Source organism: Eucalyptus grandis, chromosome 4 (genome assembly GCF_016545825.1).
Source record: "Eucalyptus grandis isolate ANBG69807.140 chromosome 4, ASM1654582v1, whole genome shotgun sequence".
NCBI classification, from domain to species: Eukaryota; Viridiplantae; Streptophyta; class Magnoliopsida; order Myrtales; family Myrtaceae; genus Eucalyptus; species Eucalyptus grandis.
The window spans coordinates 32979333-33005309 of NC_052615.1; the positions used below are offsets into that span (position 1 = coordinate 32979333).

The 25977-nt window shown below is 42.8% G+C and overlaps 4 protein-coding genes across 6 annotated transcripts; 2 read left to right on the forward strand and 2 right to left on the reverse strand.

Annotated features, from left to right (window-relative positions):
- Positions 1–3662: 3662 nt before the first annotated feature.
- On the forward strand, positions 3663–7816 carry LOC104441951 (RGG repeats nuclear RNA binding protein A). 2 transcript variants are annotated; one of them, XM_010055217.3, is made up of 7 exons: positions 3664–4119; positions 4923–5229; positions 5486–5551; positions 5656–5788; positions 6886–7047; positions 7150–7206; positions 7365–7816. In XM_010055217.3, the coding sequence occupies exons 1-7, from the start codon at positions 3924–3926 to the stop codon at positions 7572–7574; spliced, it is 1131 nt and encodes a 376-aa protein (XP_010053519.2). In that variant the 5' UTR covers positions 3664–3923; the 3' UTR covers positions 7575–7816. The 2 variants fall into 2 exon arrangements, with proteins under 2 accessions (XP_010053520.2, XP_010053519.2); XM_010055218.2 differs by lacking the exon at positions 5486–5551 and having other exon boundaries at positions 3663–4119.
- A 2160-nt stretch (positions 7817–9976) lies between these two features.
- On the forward strand, positions 9977–15266 carry LOC120285888 (RGG repeats nuclear RNA binding protein A-like). The gene is made up of 7 exons (XM_010055219.3): positions 9977–10437; positions 11579–11897; positions 12113–12178; positions 12265–12397; positions 14356–14514; positions 14604–14660; positions 14842–15266. Exons 1-7 carry the CDS (start codon positions 10257–10259, stop codon positions 15031–15033), a joined length of 1107 nt encoding a protein of 368 aa, XP_010053521.2. The 5' UTR covers positions 9977–10256; the 3' UTR covers positions 15034–15266.
- Positions 15267–16455: 1189 nt separating this feature from the next.
- Positions 16456–20119, reverse strand: LOC104441953 (GTP-binding protein YPTM2). The gene is made up of 8 exons (XM_010055220.2): positions 19921–20119; positions 18702–18774; positions 17953–18000; positions 17814–17861; positions 17413–17484; positions 17161–17316; positions 16982–17085; positions 16456–16825 (listed from the first exon to the last, which is right to left on the reverse strand). The coding sequence occupies exons 1-8, from the start codon at positions 19932–19934 to the stop codon at positions 16729–16731; spliced, it is 612 nt and encodes a 203-aa protein (XP_010053522.1). The 5' UTR covers positions 19935–20119; the 3' UTR covers positions 16456–16728.
- Positions 20120–23105: 2986 nt separating this feature from the next.
- On the reverse strand, positions 23106–25851 carry LOC104441954 (monooxygenase 2). 2 transcript variants are annotated; one of them, XM_010055221.3, is made up of 6 exons: positions 25478–25851; positions 25229–25375; positions 24693–24758; positions 24423–24585; positions 24005–24233; positions 23106–23819 (listed from the first exon to the last, which is right to left on the reverse strand). In XM_010055221.3, the coding sequence occupies exons 1-6, from the start codon at positions 25714–25716 to the stop codon at positions 23314–23316; spliced, it is 1350 nt and encodes a 449-aa protein (XP_010053523.2). In that variant the 5' UTR covers positions 25717–25851; the 3' UTR covers positions 23106–23313. The 2 variants fall into 2 exon arrangements, with proteins under 2 accessions (XP_010053523.2, XP_010053524.1); XM_010055222.3 differs by lacking the exon at positions 25478–25851 and having other exon boundaries at positions 24693–24766; positions 25229–25368.
- Positions 25852–25977: the final 126 nt, after the last annotated feature.

Genomic DNA, 25977 nt, shown 5'->3' on the forward strand with positions numbered 1-25977 from the left:
AACCTTGAAAAGTCGCACAGTTCTGCACCGACGGGGCAAAAGGGTAAACAGGCGGTGAAGTTGGACAAGTTCTTTAAAAGGTTTTTTTTGGGATTCCTAACGGTTGACAAGTTCTCGGTCGTTGAAATGGTGGTTACCCCGGACCGTCGGTGTCGCATCTCCCGTCGCTATTGCCATCTGCCTCCGAGGATCCAGCCAATTTTTCAGAGGGAGTTTCGTATTGTCGTCAATCTACGTTATTTACAGAACCCAACTTTTCGAATTTGATGTCCCGATATTCAAATGACCAAAACGTCATAATCTATGATCTTAATATGGAAAAAATGAATAAAATATTATGCATCGACATCTTCGCACGGCTTGCCTAGCAAATCTCCAATTCATATTCATATTCCCCATTGAAAATCCTCGCAAATAAAAACTGATGGAAAGGTAGACGGAGGAAGAAAAGGGTGGAAAAATGTATTACTTTCTCATATCAAAGATGTATGTGTACAACCTTATTTATTGTAAAACTGGAGTCGGGTTTGCCTCAAAACCCGGTGGACCCGAATTGGTTTGGTTCAGAAATTGCCAACCCAGTTCAGGAACCGGATTGGGCTCAGTAGCGAGATGTGGGCCTCCTCCTGGCCCACTATTTCCTCAGAAATTCCTTGGGCTAACCTTGATGGATTTGCCTGGCCGTGTGTGGGCTGAACTTGAATGGGAAAACAACGGACGAACGGGCCCGAGAAAAACTGCCCTGAATGGGCCTGAACTGGAGCTGGCCCTGGGAAAGGTTGCCCTTGTCGAGCCTGATTTGGCCGCCCGTGTTCTCTTCGGTCACCCTGGGTACATCAATGCGTGCATCCGAAGGTGGGTCACTGGGGCTATGCGATGCGCTAAAATTAGGAATGAGCATGGTTCAGGTGAGCGATTCTTGAATTTTAGTGTGAGCACAGTCTATGTGGACGGTTCCCAATTTTAGGAACTGCCTATTGGTCTTATGAACCCACTCCGAAACCGATCAAATTACAGTCCAATTCCCCAATGGATCTATGAAACTAGTTATCAATCTCTATAAATTGAATTCATCAATTAATATCATAGTATATCTAGTTTCTATTTATGCTCTTAAAATGAGTCGTTGGCTCTCAATTTCACACATGACAATAGAGCATTGCAATGTTTATGGACATCTACCAATCGATTCTCTTCTTCCTCTTCATTTTGTTTATTTTGTTTTTGCCGAGAAAGCAAGTAAATACATTATTAGAACCAAAAAAAAAAAAAAACAAGTAGGATGTTAATCCCATTACGCATCCAAGAGACAAAATTAATTAATAATATCAAATAATTGCAAATATATATGTATTTAGCCAAAAAACAATAAAATAATTGAGTAATTGAGATGGAATTTCTTTTGAAAAATATACGTGTGTACATTGGTCCAGTTTGGATGAGTAAGTAGATAGTTCAACTTCTAAAATCGGGAATCAAAGTGGTACCCACTAGTTCCACCAAATTTGAACCAAGAACCAAATCGGTCACCATGGGAACTGTAGATTCTAGGCTGGTCCAGTCCGATTCCAATTTAAGGCAATTCCAGTTCCGTTGCATACCCTAGCCAAAATCAACCTTATGATTTTTGGGCATTTTTCTTGCAGGGTAAAGAATGGTGCGCAAAAGCTAGTCTAAATCGAGAGGCTCCAATACCATGTCACAAATTAAAATCGGCGGAAATATGTATATTCCTTTCTCGTATCAAACATGCATGTGCACAACCCTATTTGTAGTACACATAGCCTAAATAATCCTGGCAAGAATATATAGAAGAAAAGAAAAGAATGATTCCACGATATGCAGTATCAATCAAGGGAATCATATCAAATCAATCGGTGCCAAAGATGTCTTTGTCATATCAACAGGAGTAACGATATCTCCGACAAAAATCACCAGGATCCATCTCGAATCCGGCAAGCTCGCAACGCATGTGGAGGAACTAGTCTTGACGTGAGAGTTACGCCCCCTTGTCAATGGCAGGCTCTACGTCTATTTAGAGTAACATCTACTTTTGTTGCCCTTGTGTTGATTTTGCCTCAAATCAATTCACATGCATGCATGCGAGAAGAACCCAAAGAGCGTGCAGACTGCTTCTTGAAATTTACTACTCCCGTGCATAGGATATAAAGCACTTGATTTGTTAGGGGCGTTTTCTGTTTTTGAAATTCCCGAAACACATGTTCCAAAACATGCATAAAAAAAAAACAAAAAAAAGAGTTTAAACAAATTTTTCAACACTTTTATCTTTTATCTTTTTCTTTCTTTTTTCTTTGGCCATGGCCGGCTACCGAGGCCTCGACAGCCCAGGGTCGGCGGCACCGGCCGCCAAATGAGGCTCGCCCGTTGCCCGGGGCCGCCGGCGACCAGCGTGCAGACTGCTTCTTGAAATTTACTACTCCCGTGCATAGGATATAAAGCGCAAAAGAAGAAAAAAAAAAGGAAAAAAAAAAATAAAATAAAATATTAAAAAATTGATTTGTTGTTTTTAGGGGCGTTTTACATTTTGTCGTGTTGGTGCAACATTCTCATCAATTGTTTAAGGAGAAAACTATCCAATCAATCATACATTCATTCATTTTGAATAGAAACATTACCAAACGTGTTATTTCAATCATTAACTTTTAAATTTGGTTAATTTAGTCTTTAAAATTTATGTGAAATTTCAATATAATTATGCCGGTCATATTTTATTGAGAACTTGTCGAAGTAATTATATATCACATAAGACGGCCGACGATGACTGTGCTGGCTCGCAAGCGATTAAACCAAAATGGATAAATACCAAATTATGGAAAACGGCATTATATCAAGGCTTACGGTTAAAATTTACAATGCAAACGTATCAAGATGTGGCATACTTCTTTACACAAAAGACCAAATTACGCGAAAATAACTGTATAAATTTAGCCCGCTGTAAATAAAACGAAACTGAGGTGTTCCGTGGGCGTGGAAAATTGAGGAAATCGGTAATAGCGTGGCCGCAAAGGTTCCTGGTTGTGCTGCCCACGATGGGCCAAGAAAGATTCCCTCTGAAGCAAAAGGCCTTTATAGCTCTTACAACGTCAGAGTTCTCTCTCTCTCTCTCTCTCTTCATTTTCCCTTAATACGGTCTTATTAATGAAATAAAAAGTCAATACTGTTGCTTAAAAAAATTACGAAGAAATCACGCGTGAACTTACGTATCAAAATCTACGCATTGCGAAAGTTCCGAGTATTGAGAATTAAAATAAAGTAACTAATCTATGACAAGATTTGTATTAACCAAAAAAGTAAAAAATTTGTACAGACAAGTTCTTAGTCATTCGAGCTGTTGAAAGAGGTAAATTTTCGTAACGTCTGTATTTTTTTTTTATTTCACACTTACCAAATCTCTTTGAACGCGGAAATTAATTTTAATTTTTATTTTTTTCGCAACCATTTTTCGAAGTCATCGTGAAAGAAAAAAATAAAATTCCCTCGTTGATTTCTCGTTCGGCCCATCCCACCGACTCCGAGTTAACAGCGACAGGGCATTGGAAAAACATCCGACCAATCAGAGAAGCGCTCGCATCCTCGCTACGATAGACCCGCCCGCGGCCGCGCATTCCCCCTCCTAGGGTTTTATAAGAGCCGAGCCTCGTCGCAAGTTGCTTTCTTCCTCGGCCGCCTTCCTTAGGGTTTACAGTCGTTCGCTTCCGCTCGCGAGCACCCGCATTTCCGCCCCCCGCCATCTCCCTCTTCCTTCCTCTCTCGAGCTTCGGCCCGTCCTAGGTTAAAGCAAAGCTCCGCCATGGCTCGCGGCGGGCTGTAGGGTTTCGCGGTTGCTGTCTGGTTGCGCCGGCGGTCGAGGTCCGAGAGGAAGGCGAGAGCTCCTTGAGGTAGAGAGAGAGAGAGAGAGAGAGATGGCGACCGCGAACCCTTTCGACATCCTCGGTGACGACGACAATGAGGACCCCAGCCAGCTCCTCGCCGCCGCCGCCGCCGCCGCCGCCGCCAAGCCGGCCGAGAAGCCGAAGAAGGGCCCGGCCCAGGCCGCCGCCCCACCGTCGAAGCCGGCCGCCAAGCTGCCCTCCAAGCCGCTCCCCCCTGCTCAAGCTGGTGAGTGAGCTCTGCCGCGGCTCCGTTTCGGTTTCTGGCGTTGATTTTGTTGCTCTTAGCGGTGTGGAATCTCGATATTTGTCATCCGTCTTTTCACTTGAGGAGTGAAAAAAATCAATCCTTTTGCTGTAATTATGAGACATTGAAATGAAGAGAGCGTGTATTTAGATAGCGATTTGAGAAGATTGTTGCTGCAAATGAGAAATTTTGGGGAAATTTCGGATTGATTCTGTTGTGATTTCTTGGTAAACATGGGTTGACTCTGTGAGCGAGAAAGCTGCAGCGCAAGGTCGTTTCAGGTAAATTTTTGCTGTATTGATTATTGTTTAGCTTCAATGCGCTGGCTTGTAAGTATTGCGCTTTGCGGTCATTCTAGTAATAGGGATTTTCTTGCCTTTTAAGCCATAGTTGCAATTGGTAATTTAGATGTGTGCTGAGTACCTTCACTTGAAATTGTTGACTGTCAGCGCTAAAGTACGAGCTTCTTGTACTTAAGCGGACCAGTTTTTGACCAGCCGTTTGATGTTGCATTTGGGCGAGATCAACGAACAAAATAAAGTTAGAAAACTTTTGTCTTTTTTCCCATTTAGTTTCGTGCTTCAAATACCATTTACTTAAGTTAATATTTAATTTTCTGTCTGACTTGGCTTATAGCTGGGATGGTGAAAAGTATCGGAACTTTTGCTTGATTGTTCTGGTGCTTGTAAACCTGTCTTTGCCTTTCTCTTACCTAAGTTGGTGATAGTTTTTCCCAAGAACTATATTTGGAAATTGACGAACTATATGATGATATTCTGTAACAGTGAAGGAAGCAAGGAGTGACACTGGTGGGCGCGGACGTGGTCGTGGAGGTGGTCGGGGTTACGGCCGTGGCCGTGGAGGCGGTCGTGGCTATGACCAAGATTCAGGGAACTACGATGGACCAGCTGGCAATAATGGTTTTTCTGGTGGTTATAGACCCTCGGAGGAAGGAGATTCTGGAAAATCATCTGAAAGGGGTGGTCGTGGCTTTTTCCGCGGAGGTCGCCCTGGTGGTTATAACAATGAAGAAGCTGGTGAGGGGGAGCGTCCAAGGAGAGCGTTTGATCGCCGCAGTGGCACTGGACGAGGGTTGGTATTGTAGACAAGAATGTTACATCTTAGCAATTTTAGTCTCTCTCTCTCTCTCTCTCTCTCACACACACACGCACGCACGCGCACACTCACATGCACACGCACAAGAATGCACCTTTCCAATGCATCCAAGAAGTTAATCACACACTCAAGTATGCGCCCTCCCATGTTATGCACACATACATGCAAATGGACAACCCATATACATGCCCAAAGTTGTGCTATTAATGCTGATCCAAAATAATTGCTTCAGAAATGAGACTAAACGAGATGGAGCTGGTCGTGGAAACTGGGGAGCTCCAACTGATGAAATTGCTCCGTATGCACTTTGTTTGCTAACTTTTGATATCTAACTATTATTATTTTTTTTTCCTTTGGGTGATTCTTTTGATCTATTGATATTGTTATTTTTGCAATGCTCAGAGAGACTGAAGAACCTGTCACTGAAGTTGAGAAAACTGGGGGTTCTGAGAAGCAGTTGGCTGGTGAGGATGGTGCAGATGCTAGCAAGGAGAAACCTCTGAATGAACCAGAAGAAAAGGAGCCTGAAGATAAGGTAAATCTATCGTGTGTTCATGGATCATCTTTATGGATCAGTTGTCCTCTTCTGGGCTGCACCCTGTATTCTGTGACAGTATCATGGTCCAACCCTTTTCTTATGATCAAGTAGTTTTCAAAAGCCATTCCTACTTTCAAGACCATGCTCAATCTGTGGAGAGAAGCTTGATTTGGCCAAATGCATATTTTATTCATTTGGGGTGGGTTAATTGTTTGACTTTGTTGTTCGGAGTGTTTCTATCTGTGTATTAAGAATACTTGAGAATGCATGGTAAGCCGAAATTAAATGGCTGAAAAGCTCAAGAGTGGCAATTACTACAGCAATAGTGGAAGGAAAAAGCTGGGCAGTAGTACCACCTGAATAAGGGAAGTACTTCTCTAGGCTTAACTTCCCTTAGTTTCTCTCCATTTCCACCCAGTCAATCAAAGTTTTGATCTTAGCTGCGTCTACTTTCTAAAGAAGCAGAATTGTTGCAAGTGCTCCAACCACCTCCCTTGGAGCTTGTAATTTTCTTTTTTTATCTGATGCTCATGAAGAAGCGAAAATGTCAGGATGATTCTGGGGATGGATGATCAGGAGCACTTTATAGTTTTCCACCTTTCTTTCTTCTGTCTTGAGATGAAATATATATGCTGGCATGCCAAAAGAACTCCTGGCATGCACTTAGAAGAGGAATTCTTCAAGTCACTTGAAGATTGATTGATACTGTTGGGGTATAGGTTATTGAGATGTTTAGAATTGCAATACCCCATCGTGCTTTCGCTGGGGATCGAAGATACTGTTTGCTATTTCTGTAAACAAGTCTATCTACCAATCTACCTGAGGAAAATTGATAAGGTTTCTTTTTTTAAGTTGTAGGGAATGTTTGCTTAGCTTGTGGGAAGGAGGATAGGAAGCTGCATTTGTTACTTTGTTGGTCGAAGTAACATTATTGGCCAGACAGACTGAAAAAGATTGTTTATTCAAGTTTTGTTGGAAAAGAGTTCTATCCCAGTCTGTCTGATCAGCCAACCTTAGGATTTGTGTTATAAAATTGTTGTCCACAGCCTTTAATGTTTTGACCTATTTGACATGTATTTTTCTGACTTATTTAGGAGATGACATTAGAAGAGTATGAGAAGGTCTTTGAAGAGAACAGGAAGTCATTGCTTGCACTGAAGACTGAGGAAAGGAAAGTAGAGCTGGACAAAGATTTGAAGTCCATGCAACAACTTTCTAACAAGAAGAAGGACAACAATGACATCTTTATCAAGCTGGTGAGAATAATTGTTAATTGTTTTTGTTTTCATATTTTCATTAATGGTTGCTGAGAAACATCATGCTAACCAAGCCTTTTTTTTTTTGTTTTTTGGTTGTAGGGATCTGAGAAGGACAAACGCAAAGAGGCTGCTGAGAAAGAAGAGAAAGCCAAGAAGGTTTGCTTTAGAGATCTGAGTTTATTTCATGTTCTTAGATATCTAATTGAAGATGCCTCCTTTTCATGTATTCATGTCTCCACATAAGAATTGAATGCCGTGTGGGCTTTGCTTCATAATTGGTGTCTCCTCACGTCCATGCATTCTTTTGTCTGTAGTCTGTCAGCATAAATGAGTTTCTGAAGCCTGCTGAAGGGGAGAGATACTACAACCCGGGTGGTCGTGGGCGAGGACGTGGCCGTGGTGCCAGAGGTGGTTATGGCGGTGGCGGTGGCGGTGGCGGTGGCGGTGGCGGTGGCTATGCTAGAGATGTCTCTGCTCCTTCGATCGAGGATCCTGGCCAGTTCCCTTCCCTTGGTGGGAAATAAGGTTTTGCCACCGCATATACTTCAGGTTGATATACTTCATGCTTGAAGTTGTTGTGACCTTCCAGGACAGTTGGGTATGAACGGGAATGCTATTCTTCCTGTAATAGAAACCTTTGGATGGATGTTATTCGTCTTTTTGAGTGTAAAAATTTTAGTTACTCCATGGATTTACTTTGGTTTTCTTTTGACTCGAATCAGTTTTGATTTTGTTAGATGAGAATGAATTTAGCCTCTTACGCGACTCTTGCTTCCTTCAAGTTGAATTTATATTATTGTCCCAATACATGTGATCTCGAAGGCAATGATATCTGCTCCGTTGCTACATATCCCTGCTTCATCCTGTTCGGTCACATTAGTGATCTGTGATAGCAGGGATGTGGATGAGCACCACAACTCACAAGTCACAAAGATACCCTTCAGGGTGGATAGTTTTGATGATTTGCTTGAGCACTTCGATTTCCCTAAGGTGATGGTCCCTTCTTACTTGCCAAGATGTCATTCAATCTACAGGATGATTCACAAAGAGCGAAGGAGAGGTTGAAGCCACTAATTAAGTTGGTGCTACAAGTGTTGATGAACGTGTTTAGGTCTCTCTTCTAGATCCGAGCTGTTCTACGGATGAAGGCTCTCTTTCTAAATATTATGACCCAGCTGAGTTTTAGAGATTTGTTATCTTGTCAAGATCCGTGAAATGGACATGGCTGGTTCCCACGTGACACCGGCCTTGGTGGCCGATCCTTACCAATGCCATCAGATATTGCGTGTCTAGACACGGCCATATTGAAAATGAACGAGATTGGAGCGACGGTAATGGCCCCTCGACCTTCCATGATGAGTGCATCGGCATGGAGGTGAAATGTATTCCTAAGCGCTTAGATACTCAAGTTCATGGTTACGTGTAGGATACATGGGACTACAGCTGATTCAATCCCGTTCTCAAGTAGGTTCATGGAGCTGGTTGAAATGCCCTCACTTTGGAAGAGGCATGAGATTTGAGAGTGAGTGACGAGGTTGGATGTTAGAGGTGACCAAGAGAGAGAGTGATAGAGGGAGTGACGGATTGACAAGGCTGGAGACTACCGAGAGTGAGAGGAAGAGATGGAGGCGAGAGATAGAAAAAATTAGGACTTTGATTTGAAATATTCTTTTGTAAAATTAGGACTATGTATATATTCTTTTGTAAAATTAGGACTATGTATATATTCTTTTGTACACTCTTGATCTCAAACGAGCAAATGAGAGCTGTAGCCGTTGATCTTGTGGGTCCCACGCGCAGCAAAAGTTATGGAAGGCTGCGATGCTGGTTCGTCCTCGGTCCATTTCATGGTGGGCGAGCGAGTGGTGATCGAGAGAAAATTTGCGGGTCGTTGTGCCCATCACCGGCCCCAGAGAAAGCACGACTCGGATAGGACCGCCACGTCACAGCGATCCCCGATCTGGAAATTTGTCATCTTATTTAAGCAAGAAGACGACAGTCCCCCGAACACAATAAAAGTGAGAAAAAACCAACATGGATGCTGTCGCATACGTTCGGCAGAGCGCGTCAAGGGGACAAAAGCATGGACCGAACGAATCATTATCATTCGGACATTCGAGCTATCAAGAAAGAGCAATGGAATTCAAACTGAATATCATGTCTTCCACGAATCTTATCAAATCTCATCCCACATTATTCTTTTATTCATTCATGCTCTTTTGTTCCCTTTTAGGTAAGATTATAATGCGTAAAACGATATTTAGACTATATAAGATTCGACCCGCATGAAAGGGATCTTATCAATTTATGCAAACCTCCATATAATTGAATATATATATGTCTTGCTGACAAGGAGTTGGATTAGATGGTAAGGGAACTCTCTTGTCCTTGTGATTTTCAATTTGAGTCTTCTCTTAAGCACTCGAGAAGTAAAATCTCGAATGCAGCAAATTAATACGAAGGGATGCACTCTTCAATTTGTCTCAAGAGATAGATTGATCAAGGTGTACGGAAATTTGTGTGGACACTACCCGATCACGAAACCCATATATACACATATGGTTATGGGTAGTCTTCAGCATGTTCCAGGTCTTAGTTCTAGTACAACTAATTCCTCGTCGAAATGTAATTATATCCTCGAGAGTTTTATCGCAGTTTCTATTGAGATTGTGGTAGCTCCTTTTTTTTTTTTTTTTTTTTAATGAATAAATCGAGTTTGGGGTATCTCGGTAATTTAAGAGCTACAGTGCAAGAGAGAATTCGGTGACATTAGCTTCGGAAAAGTATGCAAGATCGAGCGTCCGCAGATCGCTCGCATCGCCTCGACGGAATCCAGGGGCGAGCGTACGGTGCACCCGGTCGCAGCCGAACGCGCCCCCGGGGGCCTTTTATAAGAGACGGAGGGAGAGGGCTTTTTCGCCTGAGGTTATCTTCTTTTCCTGCCGCATTCGCTAGGGTTTTCAGTCTCTCTCTCTCTCTCTCTCTACACTCTCTTCAAGCTCCCTCATCTTTCCACCATCACTTTCTCTCTCTACCGACCTCTGCTCTCCTCCGGCGGCAGCTTCGATCCGTCAATCGCATGGCTCGCAGCGGCAGCAGCAGCAGCAGCAGCAGCGCGCTCTAGGGTTTCGGCGGTTGCTTCTCGATAAGCGCGGCGTCCGGGGGGTGTCTCTTTTTCTTTGTCTCGAGGCGAGAGCAGAAGAGGGATGGCGACCATGAACCCTTTCGACATCCTCGGCGACGACGACAATGAGGACCCCACCCAGCTCCTCGCCGCCGCCAAGCCGGTCGAGAAGCCGAAGAAGGCTCCGGCTCCGGCCGCCGCCCCGCCGCCGCCTAAGCCGGCCGCCTCGCTGCCGTCCAAGCCCCTCCCTCCTGCTCAAGCTGGTGAGCTGATCTCTAGCGTCGGGTTTGGTTGTTTTGGTGCTGTGGAATCTTGAAAGTCGATGTCTTTATGCTCTGCTCGAGGGGAAAAAGGAATTTCGTTGTTTTTGCCGGAAATATGATATCGGGAAATGCATGGAGCTTGTGTTTAGATAGCGATTCTCAGAAATGGAATAACTCTTTTGAGGTTTTTCTGGTTAACATGGTTTGTTACTCTTTGAGCAAGAAACCTGGACTGCAAGTTCATTTCAGTTAATTTGGGTGCGGCATGTGTGATTGGTTAGCTGCCATGTATGGCTTGCAAGGGTTGGACTTGGTAATTTGTTTGATGATGGCGGTTTTCTTGCTTTGTTTTTTGGGCATCAGTTGCAAGTAATAATTTAGCAGCTGGTTTTTTCGTTGATTCATCAGAAGAATAATATGGTAGCTGAATCTGTAGGATTCGTTGTCGCAATCGAGTGTCAAAATCCCAATGATGAGTTTTGCGATTTTTAAGGAAACGTTTTCTTGGTTGGAATAAATATGGCTGATGGTATACCGAGTACCTTAAGCTGGACGTTGTCTGTCATTGCCAAAGTAACACCGTTTTGTATTGAGATACATCAGTTTTGACCAGATGTTGGGTGTTGCATGACACTTGAAATTTTCATTCATTGCAGCCTCTTATTATCCTCTTGTTTATCCTCGACAGAGAGGTTTCTGAATTGTTCAATTCTCTTGCTCATTGTGCGTTCATGAATTTTGCAAATGATTTATGGTTTTCTTAATTTGATTCTATCTTAGTTACAAGAAAAAGGGGGAGGAGAAAGGTTAAGCAACGAAGTGTAATTTCATTCTTGCAGACTTTAGAACTTTTTTTATTTTGGTGGCAAGTATAGAGATTAGCTTCATCTTATTTTATGGTCATATTGTCAATCGATCCTACCAGGGGCAGTTTTTGTGCTTTAAATGCCATTTACTCGAGCTATTACTTAATTTACTCTTGACGCCTAGCTTTGCTCTTCCCTGGGGTACTAATGAGTATTAGAATCTTTTGACTCAAACCTTTCGCTTCTTTTAAACCTGTCTTTCCTTTTTCTGTCTTTACACAATGAAAATTATTTTCATTCGAAATTGACTGACTATATACTATCTTCTATACTAGTGAGGGAAACGAGGAGTGATACTGGACGTGGCCGTGGCCGTGGAGGCGGTCGTGGTTATGGCCGTGGCCGTGGAGGCGGTCGAGGATATGACCAAGAATCAGGATACAGCGAGGGAGCAGTGGGTGGCAATGATGGCTTTTCTGGGGGTTATAGAGCCTCAGAGGAAGGAGATTCTGGGAAACCATCTGAAAGGCGTGGTGGGCCTCGGGGTCCTTTCCGTGGAAGTGGAGGTCGCCGTGGCGGTTTTAACAATGGAGAAGCTGGCGAGGGGGAGCGTCCAAGAAGAACATTTGAACGCCGCAGTGGCACTGGACGAGGGTTGGTATTGTACACCAAGAATGTTGCATTTTAGCTTTGAGTCTCTCTCTCTCTCTCTCTCTCTCTCATGCATGCGCGAGTGCGTGTTCCCAACGCTACCATGATCTTACACTCAATGCTTGCCCTGCCACATTATGTATGCATACATATAAAAGAGAACCACATAGCACTGCCAATGTTTTGCTATTGATGCTGATCCAAATTAATTGCTTCAGAAACGAGTTTAAACGAGATGGAGCTGGTCGTGGAAACTGGGGAACTCCTACTGATGAAATTGCTCCGTAAGATATCTTGCTATTATTGAATTTCTGTTCACCATTGGGTGATTCTTTTTAATTCATCAATATTTTTATTTTGCTGTGCTCAGGGAGCCTGAAGAACCTGTTGTGGAAGTTGAAAAAAATGTGGGATCTGAGAAGCAGTTGGTTGATGAGGAGGCTGCAGATGCTAGCAAAGAGAATCCTTTGAATGAACCAGAGGAAAAAGAGCCTGAAGATAAGGTAAATTCATCTTGTGGTCACGGGTATTCTTTATGATCAATAGTCCCCTTCTTGGCTGCACCTTTTATCATGTGACCCCATGAAAATCCAACCGTCCTTATGATGCCTTATCTCAGGCATTTAGGTAAAACTGTTTCTACCTTCTAGAACATATTCAAACAGTTGATCGAAGCTTGATAGTGCCAAATACACATTTTATTCTTTATCATGGATTGAGTGCTTGACTTTGTTGTGCGGGATGTTTCTATCGATATTTCAAGAAAACCTGAGGATGCATAAAAAGCTGAATGTTGCATGGCTAAAAAAGCTTAAGAATCGCAATTACTGGGGCAATAGTGGAAAGACTCTTTGTCATAATCAATTTTTGGAAAAAAGCTAGGGCAATGGTGCTACCTGACAAGGAAATTACTTATCTAGTTTTAACTTCCGTTAGTTCCTCCACTAACTCCTGATCGATTGAAGCATTAATCCAAGCTGCTATTTTTCTAAGTGGCTAATTTGTTGCGGGTTCTCTGGCTACCTACCATGGGGCTTGTTTTTCCTTTTTTTTTTTCTCTGATGCCATGGAGCTTGTATTTTCCTTCTTTTCTCTGATGCCGATGATAAGCAAAAACTTCCGCATGGTTCTTGGTTATGGATGGTGCTGAACAGTTTATAGTTTTCCATCTTTTTTCCCCTTCGGTTCTTGCATGAGCATTTATGCCGGGCATGCCAAAAAAAACTCCTGCTGTACACTAAGAGGGGGAGTCCAAGTCCTTTGTGATTCTTTCTGTTGGAAAATAGGTTGTTGAGATGTTTAGAACTGCAAGATTGCCCAGTGCCGTGGCGGAGGATTGAAGAATGTTTGCTGTTAGTTTGAACAAGTCCATTCACCAATTTGCCTGAGGAAAATTAACAAGATTTCTTGAAAACCAATGTTTGCTGAGTTAGTGGGGAGTTGGATAGGAAGTATCTGTGTGGCGAGCGACCTTTTGGACCAGTGTCTCAAGATCGTCATTAACAGGCTCTGATAACGAGATTTCTTGAAAATTGTAGCCAATGTTTGCTTAGCTAGTGGGAAGGTGGATAGGAAGTATCTGTGTGACCAGTCACCTTTTAAACCAGTGTTTCCAGATCGTGATTAACAGGCTTTGATGACAAGATTTCTTGAATATTGTAGCCAATGTTTGGTTAGCTAGTGTAAAGGTGGATAGGAAGTATCCCTGTGACCAGCTAGGAAGAATCTGTGTGACCAGCCACCTTTTGGACCGGTCTCTCAAGATTGTCATTGACATGCTTTGATGACAAGATTTCTTGAAAATTGTAGCCGATGTTTGCTTAGCTAGTGGAAAGGTGGATAGGACGTGTCTGTGTCCAGCCACCTTTTGGACCAGTGTTTCAAGATAATCATTGACAGGCTTGATGACAAGGTTTCTTGAAAATTGTAGCCAATGTTTGCTTAGCTAGTGGGAAGGTGGATAGGAAGTATCTGTGTGACCAGTCACCTTTTAAACCAGTGTTTCCAGATCGTGATTAACAGGCTTTGATGACAAGATTTCTTGAATATTGTAGCCAATGTTTGGTTAGCTTGTGTAAAGGTGGATAGGAAGTATCCCTGTGACCAGCTAGGAAGAATCTGTGTGACCAGCTACCATTTGGACCGGTCTCTCAAGATTGTCATTGACATGCTTTGATGACAAGATTTCTTGAAAATTGTAGCCGATGTTTGCTTAGCTAGTGGAAAGGTGGATAGGACGTGTCTGTGTCCAGCCACCTTTTGGACCAGTGTTTCAAGATAATCATTGACAGGCTTGATGACAAGGTTTCTTGAAAATTGTAGCCAATGTTTGCTTAGCTAGTGGGAAGGTGGGTAGGTATTTTCTGTGACCAGCCACCTTTTGGACCAGTGTTTCATGGTCATCATTGACAGGCTTTGATGTTTTGACCTATTTGACATGTATCCTTCCAATTTATTGTAGGAGATGACATTAGAAGAGTATGAAAAGGTCCGCGAAGAGAAGAGGAAGGCATTGCTTGCATTGAAGGCTGAGGAAAGGAAAGTGGAGGTGGACAAAGAGTTGAAGTCCATGCAACAACTCTCTAGCAAGAAGGAAAACCATGACATCTTTATCAAGCTGGTGAGAATTAAAAATTGCTAGCTGATTCTGTTTTATATTTTCATTATTGCTTGCTGAGAAACGTCAATACTAAGCAAACATTTTTGTAGGGATCCGAGAAGGACAAACGCAAAGAGGCTGCTGAGAAAGAAGAGAGAGCCAAGAAGGTGCTTGTCTGTTTTCCTTTTTTCCCTAAGTTTTGGAGATTTGTGTGAACTTCATATTCTTAGCTGTCTAATTGATACTTTCTTTTCATGGATACATGTCTCCACTTGAGAATTGAATTTTATATGTGCTTGAGCTTCATCATTGGCGTCTCCTCACATGCATGTATTCTTTCGTCTGTAGTCTGTCAGCATAAATGAGTTTCTAAAGCCTGCTGAAGGGGAGAGATACTACAACCCAGGTGGCCGTGGGCGAGGCCGCGGCCGCGGTGCCAGAGGTGGTTATGGTGGTGGAGGTGGTGGTGGCTATGCTAGAGATGCAGCTGCTCCTTCGATTGAGGATCCTGGCCAGTTCCCCTCCCTTGGTGGGAAATGAGGTTTTACCACTGCATACTTCAAGCTGAGTTACTTCATGCTTGGAGTTGTTGTGATCTTCCAGGATAATCAGTTATTAACGGGAATTACATTTTTCCTGTAACAGAAACCTTTGATATTATTCAGTCTTTTTTGAGTGTAAATTTTAGTTTCTCCATGGATTTACTTTGCTTTTCTTTTGACTCACTTCAGTTTTGATTGTGTTAGAAGAGAATGAATTAAGCCTTTTCTAAACTTCCTGTTTCTTTCAAGTTATTTTTTTTTTCCTAACTTCATTTTTTTGTCATAATACATGCAATTATGAAGGAAACGATATATGCTCCATCGCTTGATTGCAGATTAGCCTTGTTTTATCGTCGTCTCTGGTGCCTATGGATGAAGATTCTTTTCAAGTGTTCAATCAGTTAATATCTTATGATATGTCTGTCGTGATTAATCAAGCGGATGCCTTTGAGATGTGTATTTTACTGTCTACTCAAGTTTAATCATGCGGAGTTGGTACTGCTTTATCAAGTATCGTCATAATCACGTCTTAATAATTTTTCGACCATAATTAACTTGGTTAGTCGCTCTTTAGTGGTCTGGTCCCTGGAAGGACGTGTGTGAACAGGTTAAGTTAGAAAACTAGGGTTGATGTTTGATGCGTTGCTTGGGCATTTCCGCTCCACTCTCCCGTAGTGAGATGGCTGTCTTTTCCCAATTGCCAAGCTGTTCTGTTTCGGAATCTAGGATGCGGAACAGGAAGGGTGACGGAGAGGCTGATTGTTGTTAGCAGCTAATTAATTAGGTGCTGGGCGTAGGATGAACGTGTCAACAGTCGTTCTGATTTTAGGCGTTCTCTTGCTTTAAGACCCGTTACTTTAGTGCCGTCATCTTCTGAGCTTTCGGGCCTTGTAATATCTTGTCAAGATAGATCGATGGCTGTTTCCACCACCAGACACCAGCCTGTGTGGCTGGTGCTTGCCACCGCCATCAGAAGGCATAGGCATTGCTGCTACGCTGTTTTCGCAATCAAAAGTGTCTTAGCACCATAGCCAATGATGTTCATCTATTGTAGCTGTCAATAGTATAACCAAGCTAGTCTTCAAAAAGCCAACCGCAGCTTTCAACTCAATCGAGTATTCTGCAACTCGTATAGTAGCTGCTGTCTCCTACAATAGAAGTGCAAATTTTTTATTTTTTTGTCTCTTTTAACAAGGTTTGTTTTGTCATGACAAAAACCGTGCTTTTGGTTTGCATCGCTGGACACAAGGCTATAAGGGCCCACTTCATTAATGCATTTTCGATTTTTAACCACCTCCAAAAGTCGACTGATGCAAGCATTTATCGGTCCACGAAGAGCATGAAGTCGAAGCACCTTCAAATTAACAGACGAAGACGACTCCTCATCGCCACTCTAGAGATCGTAGTAGGCATATGTCACTGATCACAATGATAATGGATTAAGAAAACTGATAAAGACAGATCAACGAGGCAAATACTGCTATTCACCAACATTCCTAATTTGTACAGACGTTTCAGAATCAAATACATGAGAAAGAATGGAAATCGCAACAAAGTACCAGAATAACCATGAAATGCATATTTTAATGAACTGTCTTCACAGCAGAGCATCACTTCAAAGATACTAGGTTTACATGCTATAGCCAAAGAGAACAGATTTTGACGTCACAAGCCCGCCGAGGAAACTTCAACTTCAAGAAGAACAGCAGCCGGCCTTTTGGTTGACAGGTTGCCCTCGAATATTCACTGTTGGAGGTCTAGCATTGTTCATTGCAGGCTGGCTTGCCATCCTACAGACATGAAAAATATAAACAGTCAGAGCTGCAGCAATTCAGAAATTCTAGTTGCATTCAGATTTTCACAACAGTAAAAGAACTTTGGATAGATGAGCTACTATGAAAAAATTAACTAGTTCTATTCACAAGTATGAGAACTACGTAGCCCACCTATTCTTGATTGCAGCAGCCATGGCCATAAAAGCCTGCTCGACATTGGTGGCATCTTTGGCACTTGTCTCCATGAACGGGATCCCAATCTCATCCGCAAATGCCTACACAATCACTTTCAGCTACTAAGTCGACCTAGGTCAGCATGAAGAGAATGAAAAACAACTCAACAGTTTTACCTTGGCTGTCTCAGTAGACACGACCTTTTGTGCCGTCAGGTCACATTTGTTTCCAACTAGAAGCTTGTTCACATTTTCACTAGCATATCGGTCGATTTCACTTAACCACTGCTTGACATTGTTGAAGCTCTCCTGGTCTGTGACATCATATACAACCTGCAACATGTCATTTACATATTAGTAATAAGTTGGCAAAAGGTAACTAAAGCACTCAACACTCCATATTCAATGCAAGAGGAGTTTGAGACTCACAATAATGCCATGGGCACCACGATAGTAGCTGCTGGTGATAGTTCTGAAACGTTCCTGTCCGGCTGTATCCCACTGAAGCCAGAGAAAGAATGGCAACAAAAGTCATAACAATAAGAAGCAACTTAAAGAGAGTTATAATATATAGTTTCCTGTATAAACAAACACAAACCCACAAGTTATTCTTCACTGAAGCTCATAGAATATCTAATGGCCAATTTGGGTTTTAAAAAATTGGGATATCACGTGGACTTCATGATGTTTATAGCAAATAGCAGACACTACCCACAGGAAAACAAGTTTTCTAGTTCCAATTCTCATTATGGAAATTCTAACTATCATCAAGGGAACCACACCAAAATCAGATTTAAGTAAAAAGAACAAGAGATCAGAAAACAACATACAATCTGTAGTTTAATTGTCTTCCCATCTTGTTCCACTGTGCGGATTTTCTGCATTATCATACAGGTGAAAGAAAAGTTAGGACTGCACACATAAATACCAAACTAAACATAATTAATTGTCAGATATTCAATGACTTACAAAATCGACGCCAATGGTACTGATATAGCTCTCCAGATATGAGTCATCCTGGTTGAGATAAGGATGATGTTAATTTCAACCGCAATGAGGCTCTGGAATGACAAGATTAAACCACATACACGAGCAAGCAACTTTTGGTATATCCATGTGATGACATTCAAATTTCAAGCATGTCATCTAGACTTCATATGATCAACAACGATATTTAGATAATTTGGAGAAGTTCTGAAGCTTAGAGAACAGGGACGAAATTTTTTAGGAAGAAAAAATAAATTATTAGAAGTTTATACAAGCTACAGATAATTTCTAGTATGCATGCTAAGATCCTCAAAACATTGTGCTCAAATGTATATATCCAGACTGCCTATATGCTAGAATCATATGGTCAATTTGGTGAACCAGACAAAATGCATAAAGAACTTATCAGAAGCTTATAAGATTAATGTCATCTAGACATGATATGATCAACAATCATATTTAGATAATTTGGAAGAGTTCCGAAGCTTAGAGAACGGGGATGAAATTTTTAACGAAAAGAAATAATTTATCAGAAGCTACTGATAATTTCTTGTATACATGGTGAGGTCCTCAAAACGTCGTGCTCAAATAAAGATATCCAGACCGCCTACATGCTATAATCATATGGTCAATTTCGTCAACCAGGCAAAATGCATGTATGTGTCTCAGACAGGTATGATGAACATGAAGAAAGGCAGGAGACAGACAAACAAATAAGGTAATGAACTTACAGCAAACCTCAGAAGGAGACATGATTTGCCAACACCAGAGTCCCCAATGAGCAAAAGCTTGAAAAGGTAGTCACTGCACATGACATCATGGAGCAGTTACAGCCTTTGCGAGTGGTAGTTTGGGTTTAGGACATTGATTGCACAAGCAAAAGATAATACTCTCATCAGGAGGCATGAAATCAATAAGCTGAACCCAGCACTCTCTCTTAGTTGACTTAAACAAGTCAGTTCAACAAAGCTAATCAGGCCTCTTAGCCATCTCCACCATTGCTTAACGAGAAAATCACAAAATGTCACGGAAAGGAATCGAGTAATTTATTATCAGATACAATTGATGCGCCCATGACATGAAGTACTTGAGGATACCAACATTAATATTGATAAAATCAGCTTACAATCATGGAAAACAGGGTAGAAAAAAACGGAATTAAATTACAAAGTAGGACATATAAAAGCAAGTATAAAATTGATCTTGATTCCAGATATTCATTTAATCAGCCATTCCATTTGCTTAGTCTCCCACTGGAACAAATTTTAAGTTTATACTAAATATCCAAGTGCTTCAACAGCTCAAAGTTTTAATCACAAGTGACAATCTACATGGCCATCAAGGAACCTGTATGTGAAAAATAACACCACTTCTCCATGACATGGGTAACAGTCTCATTGGACCAGTTAAAGTCCCCTCTCCAGCATTTATTTTTCCAGGGAAATTCATTAAGGCATCCGCATATTCTCCATCAACCAATAGCAACCAATGAAGACCACTCACCTTAATCCAGTTCCTAAACAAAAACTTGACAGACAATCATGAAGCGAAAATATTGCCAGAGAACGGGTAACATATGATCCTACAGCCCATAATTCACGAAAAGCGACACCAAAAAAAAAAAAAAATCAACTTTAAAGTCGACCAGAATTGGCGCACGGATCTGAACCAGGGAACTCGCCCGGATCTCAATCACAGCCCTCTCGGAACTAAACTCCCCGAAAGCACCCCCGCGAAAAGCCACCCGAACAAGCTACGTCCCCAATCATAACCCTAATCACACGCGCGAAACGCAACCGCACCGCTCCCGCACGCACGGAGCAGCGAGAATCGAACAGATCCAGCAGAAATCGGGCCCCGGGGCGCGGAATCGGGGCGAGATTCGCGACCTAAGAGGACCGAATCGAGGGTTTCGAAGTGAAATCGGGGGCGGCGAACGAGAGAGCTCACTATTCGGGATTCATGGCGGCGGCTCCGAGACGCTGAGATCAGGGGGAAGCGGGCGGGCCGGCGGTGGGGGTCGAGACGGCCGGCGGAGGTCGTTGTCCGGCGAGCGCTTGACCGGTATTTTGGGAGTCGCCGGAGAGAGAGAGAGAAAGAGTTGTAAACTTCTAATGGAGACGAAAGGTGTAGGGGAGAGAGAGAGGGAGGCGTGATTTTTAAAGGACGCAAATTCTTCGCGACGACGCTGTTCCTTTTTCTTTTCTTTTTTTTTTTTCTTTTTTTCTTTACCTTCCTGGCTAAAATATATTTTTATACAGGATAATCAATTTAATGCGGTTCGGGGGAAGGAGCGGGCGTATAGGGGATCGACACGTGTCCCACCGACTTTACTTTCGACGCGATGGGGCTGACGTGGGCTTTTTGCGGGATTTTGTGGCCTGAGTATTATTCTGTAATCAGAGGAGTCGGGTCCGGATCCGGATCCGGATCCGACTCCGGTTGTTCTGAATTTTCCCATCATTTATTTCGATAACGACATTAAGTGTGCTTTTCCGAAACACGTAATAACTTTACTAGAACACGGGATATGCATTTATTTCATACGAAATTGATGTGAGCTATATAATTGACGAGGAACCGATCGTCACAACATAATTATGCGTAGATTATTGTCATTAATTCACTTATTTGAATTCTCGCAATCGTGGATTTTAAACATAGCGGTGAAAAGTTTTCTTAATAATTTTTGTCCAAAGTTAGTCCCAATAAAAATATCACAAAAATTTGTTGATCGAAAATGTATATCCTATTGGGGAAGTTGATTTTTTGAGCACCCGAGATTGATTCAAGCATATTCTACGACAAGTTTTTTCTCTTGATCTATTAACTTCATTTTGCTTCCAATAAAAAATAAATACTTCATTTTGCATTTATATTAACTAGATCATCCATTTAAAAAAAAAAAGAACTTCATTTTGGAGAAGTTGATTTTTTTAGCACACGAGATTGATTCGAGCATGTTCTATAAAAAGTTTTTTCTCCTGATCTATTAACTTCATTTTGCTTCCAACAAAAAAAAGAAAAAAACCTTCATTTTGCATTTTCTATTAACTAGATTATCCATTTTTCATTGAATACTTGATTTTTATTCAACACTGCGCAATCTTTTTTTATTTATTTTTTTGGGTCGAAACCCATTCTAAATCTTAACAAACACAAATATGGGCTTTTAAGAATATTTCGAAGCATTAGAGCCTGTGTGCATAAATACTCGGAAATTTTACAATATATAAAATGTTGACTTGTAAATTCCGAAATAATATTCTCATTCAATAATTGATTAATCCCGTCAGATGCGATTGATGTCAGGCAAATGATTGAGAAAAGAAGAAGAAAAGGTGTTGGAAAAGGAAAAGCCAGTTGTCGTCGTGCATAGCTTCCTCGGTTCTTCGAACCCAAACGTGTCGGCCACCGCATCGGATCGCACACCCCGTCCAAGAAGCACTGGCCTCTTCGTCACTTCATGCGCAAGCTATTGAATAAATTACTCTTAGTTTTAAATTGATTATTATATCAATTCAATCTTAAATATTTTAATTTTATAAATTTAATCATAACTTTTTATTCGAAATTTTAACATAATCATTTTACCTAATTCTCATTTGAATTCGTTGATATAGCAATTCAATCATTGTTGGGTATCTGATATGAAATACTCTTATGTTAGTAATCGCCAGTGAAAATTAGTCGGAAAGACTATTTTGAAATATTGCATAAAGGTTTAGGATTATATTGGTAAAGTTAGAAAGTTTAAGACCGCATTATCATTTTTATAATGAATTTATGATTAATTAGACAATTTCCCTTAATTTCTTTGATTAAACCCAAGAAGAAAAACTAATGTTATCACAATGATTACCCCACATATTTTATGCGAACCGAGCCATTAAGGTTGCATAGGAATGGGTTGTTGGGAATCTGGCTTGACTCGTGGAATTGATTCTCGTTTCAAAGAATCGCGGGGACCTTCGCTTGTACTATATAACCTCTTTCAAATTGACCTGCTCAGTTACTTTTCTATGTCCTTGCGGCGGAGCAGTTGTGTTAAAACAATAATTTAACCTGAGGCCGCTCAAGGAGGCGTGAAATTTCAGTTCTTTTCGCATTATAGCTCACATGATTTTGAGCTCACTAAGGCGCGTTTGTTTGTATTTCTTTTTTTGTTTTTAAACACTTTTTCTTTTTTTGTTCCGGGAACAAAAAAGAAACAGAAACGCGTTTGGATGCGTTTCTTTTTTTTGTTCTTTTGTTGTTAAAGAAAAAAGAAAACAGTAAACAAGAAATACAAATTTTGTATTTTTGTTTGAAACACAAATCAAAAATACTTTTGAAATTTTTCTTCTTTTTCTTCTTATTTTATTTCTTTTTTTTTCGGCCGGCCGGCCTCGCCATGGCCTGGGCGGCCGGCCGACAAGGGCGGCGGCCTCGCCCAGCACGGCGAGGCTCGCCGCCCCCGGCGAGGCCGAGCCTTGCCGTAGCCGGGCGAGGGTCGGCCTCGCCGGCCACCGTCGGTGACGCCAACTGGCGGTGGCTGGCGAGGCCGAGCCTCGCCGGCCGCCGGGCGAGCTCGGCCTCGCCGGACGGGCGAGATCAAGCTCGCCCCACCCGCCGAGATGTCGGCGCGTCGGGCCGGGCTCGCCGGCCGGGCGAGCTCCATCTCGCCGGATCCGGGCGAGATCGAGCTTGCCTGGCCAAGGCGAGGCCGACCCTCGCCCGGCCTACGGCGAGGCTCGGCCTCGCCGGGGGCTGGTCGCCGGCCATGGCCGAGGCCGGCGACCGGCCAAAAGAAGAAAAAAAGAAAAAGGAAAAAGAAAAAAAAAAAAGAAAAAAAGGAAAAATAAAAAAAATAAAAAAATTATACAAATTTACCAAACATGTTTCTATTTATTTTTTGTTAGAACAAGTTTACCAAACGCGTTTTTTGTTCGTAAATTGTCCTTAGGAATAGAAACACTTTTTTCTATTTTCGTTCCCGGAACAATTTTTAAACAAACGCAAACAAACGCACCCTAAAATGCCCAATGCTGACTCGACACCCCAATGGATTGTGTAACAAGACGCTCGTGAATCCATGTGCCTTGAGCCCCAAGCTCTCTTTTGCAATGACGACATTCTCAATGACAGCTCAAGAATCGGACGGAAGTAGGAATTTTCCTTTGTACATTTGATTCGTCCATGATATGCAGGTACATCAACATGTGAAAAACATGCAATGTACACTTATATAAGTCGTTCCCCAACAGAATGGGAATGTCCGTGATCACCTAACGATAGGGTGCAACTCCAAGGATGACTCCTGAAAGCGGCTTCCTGGGCATAGCATGAGCGACTTTTCCCCTTCTACAGACGCTCACAAGCAAAATTTGTGTGTTCTAGCATAGGTCCAATCCTAATCAGCTTAGGTATGACCACATTGTTCCGAACAGAACAAACAACTGGGTTTTCCCACTGCAGAAGCGAGCCTACCAGGTTTGCCCTTATTGTTAAAGGGAAGATACGGGGCCATCTTTCGCTCTCGTATGATTTTAGTGCGCCTTCAACTGATCCATTCCCAGAATTAATTGCATCTGCGAGTTTTTTAGCCAGAACAACTGCATCCTCCAGAGCACAACATGCGCCTTGCCCGAGATTTGGCGTCATTGGGTGCCATGCATCCCCTACCAGCACTACGCTGCCAGATGAAGCAGAAGGGCTTACCGCAGGCCACAGCCACCGATCAACCAGCGGAGTCCGAATGATTGTGTCATCAGGAGTGCGATCTATGATGTTCAATAGCTCAGAAGGCCAGTTTCGAACTAGTTCTTGTGACTGATTCTTCAATATGGACGGATCAGTGATCTTTGGACCTGTAATAAGACATGCTCATTCATTTCTGATTCTTCCGTTCATTTATCATGGACACAGCTCTAATGGATAAGCAGGACTTGTGCCAAACTATACATGGGAATCTTAAAGACAGCGATAGAGTGAACATTTTCAGCTCGATTTTCACACGTCTAGTTGTTTGAGCACAATTAGGAGCAAGATTAACCTGGAGAAGGGCTGTTGAAGCAGACAAACCAGTAAACTTTAGTTGGAGATACTGGGACATATCCGGCACGCAACCCTTTACCGTAGACGTAACTCACCCGTGGTTCATACGGTTGACCATCAGGATAAAATCCTAGACCACGGAAAGCACAATGGCCAACATACTTAGGCTCGGAGAAGCCCATCCATTTAGCTACTGGAGATCGAACACCATCACAGCCAATCACAATCTGCTGATTAATAGGAAAGTGATTAAGAACGTCATAGGCCTTTTATTGCAACCGTATGAAAGCTGTAACATGTTAGCAAGAGAAAATGCAATGCCCTTTATCGAGACTAATATTTTTGTCCCAGATCCTAAAATTTGCGTTCCTACGGTGTTCAGTTAAGAGCTCAAATGAAAGGGTAGGCCTATTGACCTTTGCAGATAGACGAGTCCCATCCACAAGTTCCAACAGAGTTTCTCCATTTTCACTTCTGCCAATCTTTGCTAGCTTTGATGAAAATCGGATAGCCTCAGGTGGTAGCTGATCAGCAAAAGTCTCCAAAAGTATTCTCCTCTCCACTGCACGGACCTCTTGGCTGCACCACGTCGAGTCATGGAAAAGTACCTAAAGTTAGTCGATAAAAGACCATAAATGAATAGCAGAAAAAACAGGAAGTCCTTGAATTTCTCTCAGCTGCCACACCTGTCATCCTCATCCTTGAACCGAAATGAGCGGAGCTCCCTCCCATCTTCTGATTTTATTACCATCCTGCACGGCTGGTACAATGAACAAGGTTAGAAAAGAGTAAGAATCATCAGCAGCCATTCCTTCAAGATGAATTCTGAATTTCCATTGATTAACAGCCATTATCTCAAAGTCATTCAGACTTTCAAACATCGCTGTACGAAGGTCGATAGACAAACTAGAGAATAAATAGTTTCGGTCATCAACCTTACTAGTTGAACTATATGCTGGGTTTACTGACAAGACTCAACAATGCACAATCCCACCATTGCGTCCTTGACTTAAGTATCAAGTATCTAATCTAACCTAACCCCAAGTTAATCGCTTTGCTGGAAAAAACCCATGAATGGTCGGGACTATTCCCGCCCCGGTGAGCTCGGTACCACGTTCCAACACAAGAACTGTGTACACCAAGCGTGCTGCATCAGAAGGAATTCAAGAAACTGAATTTCCAGAAATTCCTGCCCCGGTGAACTGTGTACAGAAAAACATACCCTTGGATTTCAAGAAATTGACTCCGGAGATCGCTCCCGACCCCAATGGCATCCAGCACTCGCCACCCATTCTTGAACAGAGTAAGCGAGGTCCCGCCAGTCCGGAGCGACTCCGCCTGCTCGAGCACCAGGGACTTGACTCCAAGCCTGCGGGAAGGAATTTTCCAAATTCAGAAGTAGAAGTCCGAACTCCATCGACAATGAACTCAAAAGTAACTGAGAAGGAAGGAGCAGTGATTCGAAAATGACCTGTGAAGCGACACCGAGGTGGCGAGGCCCGCGATGCCGGCTCCGACGATGACGACGTCCTCCTTCAGGACGCCGGCCTCGGCCCTCACGGAGAGCGCGCGAGGTCGAGACGAGCGCCGGCGGCCGCGGCTCCGCGGGAACGCGCCGGTCCGCGACGGACGGGAAGAAGGAGGAGGAGCGGCCGGCGCGGCGGAGCACGAGCTCCAGCGGAGAGGGCGGCACGGAGGGAGCGAAGACATGGAGGTTCAGCCGGCGGTCGTGGGCGAGCGGGATCCGATGAAGAAGCAGCAGCGACGACCGTGGAGTTTGGCGGTCGTCGAAGGGGGGGCGCGATCCGCGCGTGTGGACGAGAGCGTGCGAGAGCGATGGCGGCATCGGTGGCGACTCGTCCGCCATGGAAGCTAACGAGTGGTGCGGAGGGGAAGTGCTTGATCCGACGGAGCGTTTTTCGGCGGGAAGATACGGCGCCCGTAACAAGGCGGGGGCCATTTGGGCCTCGA

What these genes read in the sequence shown, in the direction of transcription:
- LOC104441951 (XM_010055217.3), top strand. Translation starts at nt 3,924, where the DNA reads ATGGCGACCGCGAACCCTTTCGACATCCTCGGTGACGACGACAATGAG. An exon ending in GCTCCCCCCTGCTCAAGCTG is followed by an intron (nt 4,120 to 4,922) that starts GTGAGTGAGCTC and finishes ATTCTGTAACAG; the next exon opens with TGAAGGAAGCAAGGAGTGAC. An exon ending in CCAACTGATGAAATTGCTCC is followed by an intron (nt 5,552 to 5,655) that starts GTATGCACTTTG and finishes TGCAATGCTCAG; the next exon opens with AGAGACTGAAGAACCTGTCA.
- LOC120285888 (XM_010055219.3), top strand. Translation starts at nt 10,257, where the DNA reads ATGGCGACCATGAACCCTTTCGACATCCTCGGCGACGACGACAATGAG. An exon ending in CGCAGTGGCACTGGACGAGG is followed by an intron (nt 11,898 to 12,112) that starts GTTGGTATTGTA and finishes TAATTGCTTCAG; the next exon opens with AAACGAGTTTAAACGAGATG. An exon ending in AAGAAGAGAGAGCCAAGAAG is followed by an intron (nt 14,661 to 14,841) that starts GTGCTTGTCTGT and finishes TTTCGTCTGTAG; the next exon opens with TCTGTCAGCATAAATGAGTT.
- LOC104441953 (XM_010055220.2), bottom strand. An exon ending in GTCTCCTTCTGAGGTTTGCT is followed by an intron (nt 18,001 to 18,701) that starts GTAAGTTCATTA and finishes TATCTCAACCAG; the next exon opens with GATGACTCATATCTGGAGAG. An exon ending in AGACAATTAAACTACAGATT is followed by an intron (nt 17,485 to 17,813) that starts GTATGTTGTTTT and finishes CTCTGGCTTCAG; the next exon opens with TGGGATACAGCCGGACAGGA.
- LOC104441954 (XM_010055221.3), bottom strand. Translation starts at nt 25,716, where the DNA reads ATGTCTTCGCTCCCTCCGTGCCGCCCTCTCCGCTGGAGCTCGTGCTCC. An exon ending in CAATTTCTTGAAATCCAAGG is followed by an intron (nt 24,759 to 25,228) that starts GTATGTTTTTCT and finishes CCAGCCGTGCAG; the next exon opens with GATGGTAATAAAATCAGAAG. An exon ending in TTCAAGGATGAGGATGACAG is followed by an intron (nt 24,586 to 24,692) that starts GTGTGGCAGCTG and finishes GACGTGGTGCAG; the next exon opens with CCAAGAGGTCCGTGCAGTGG.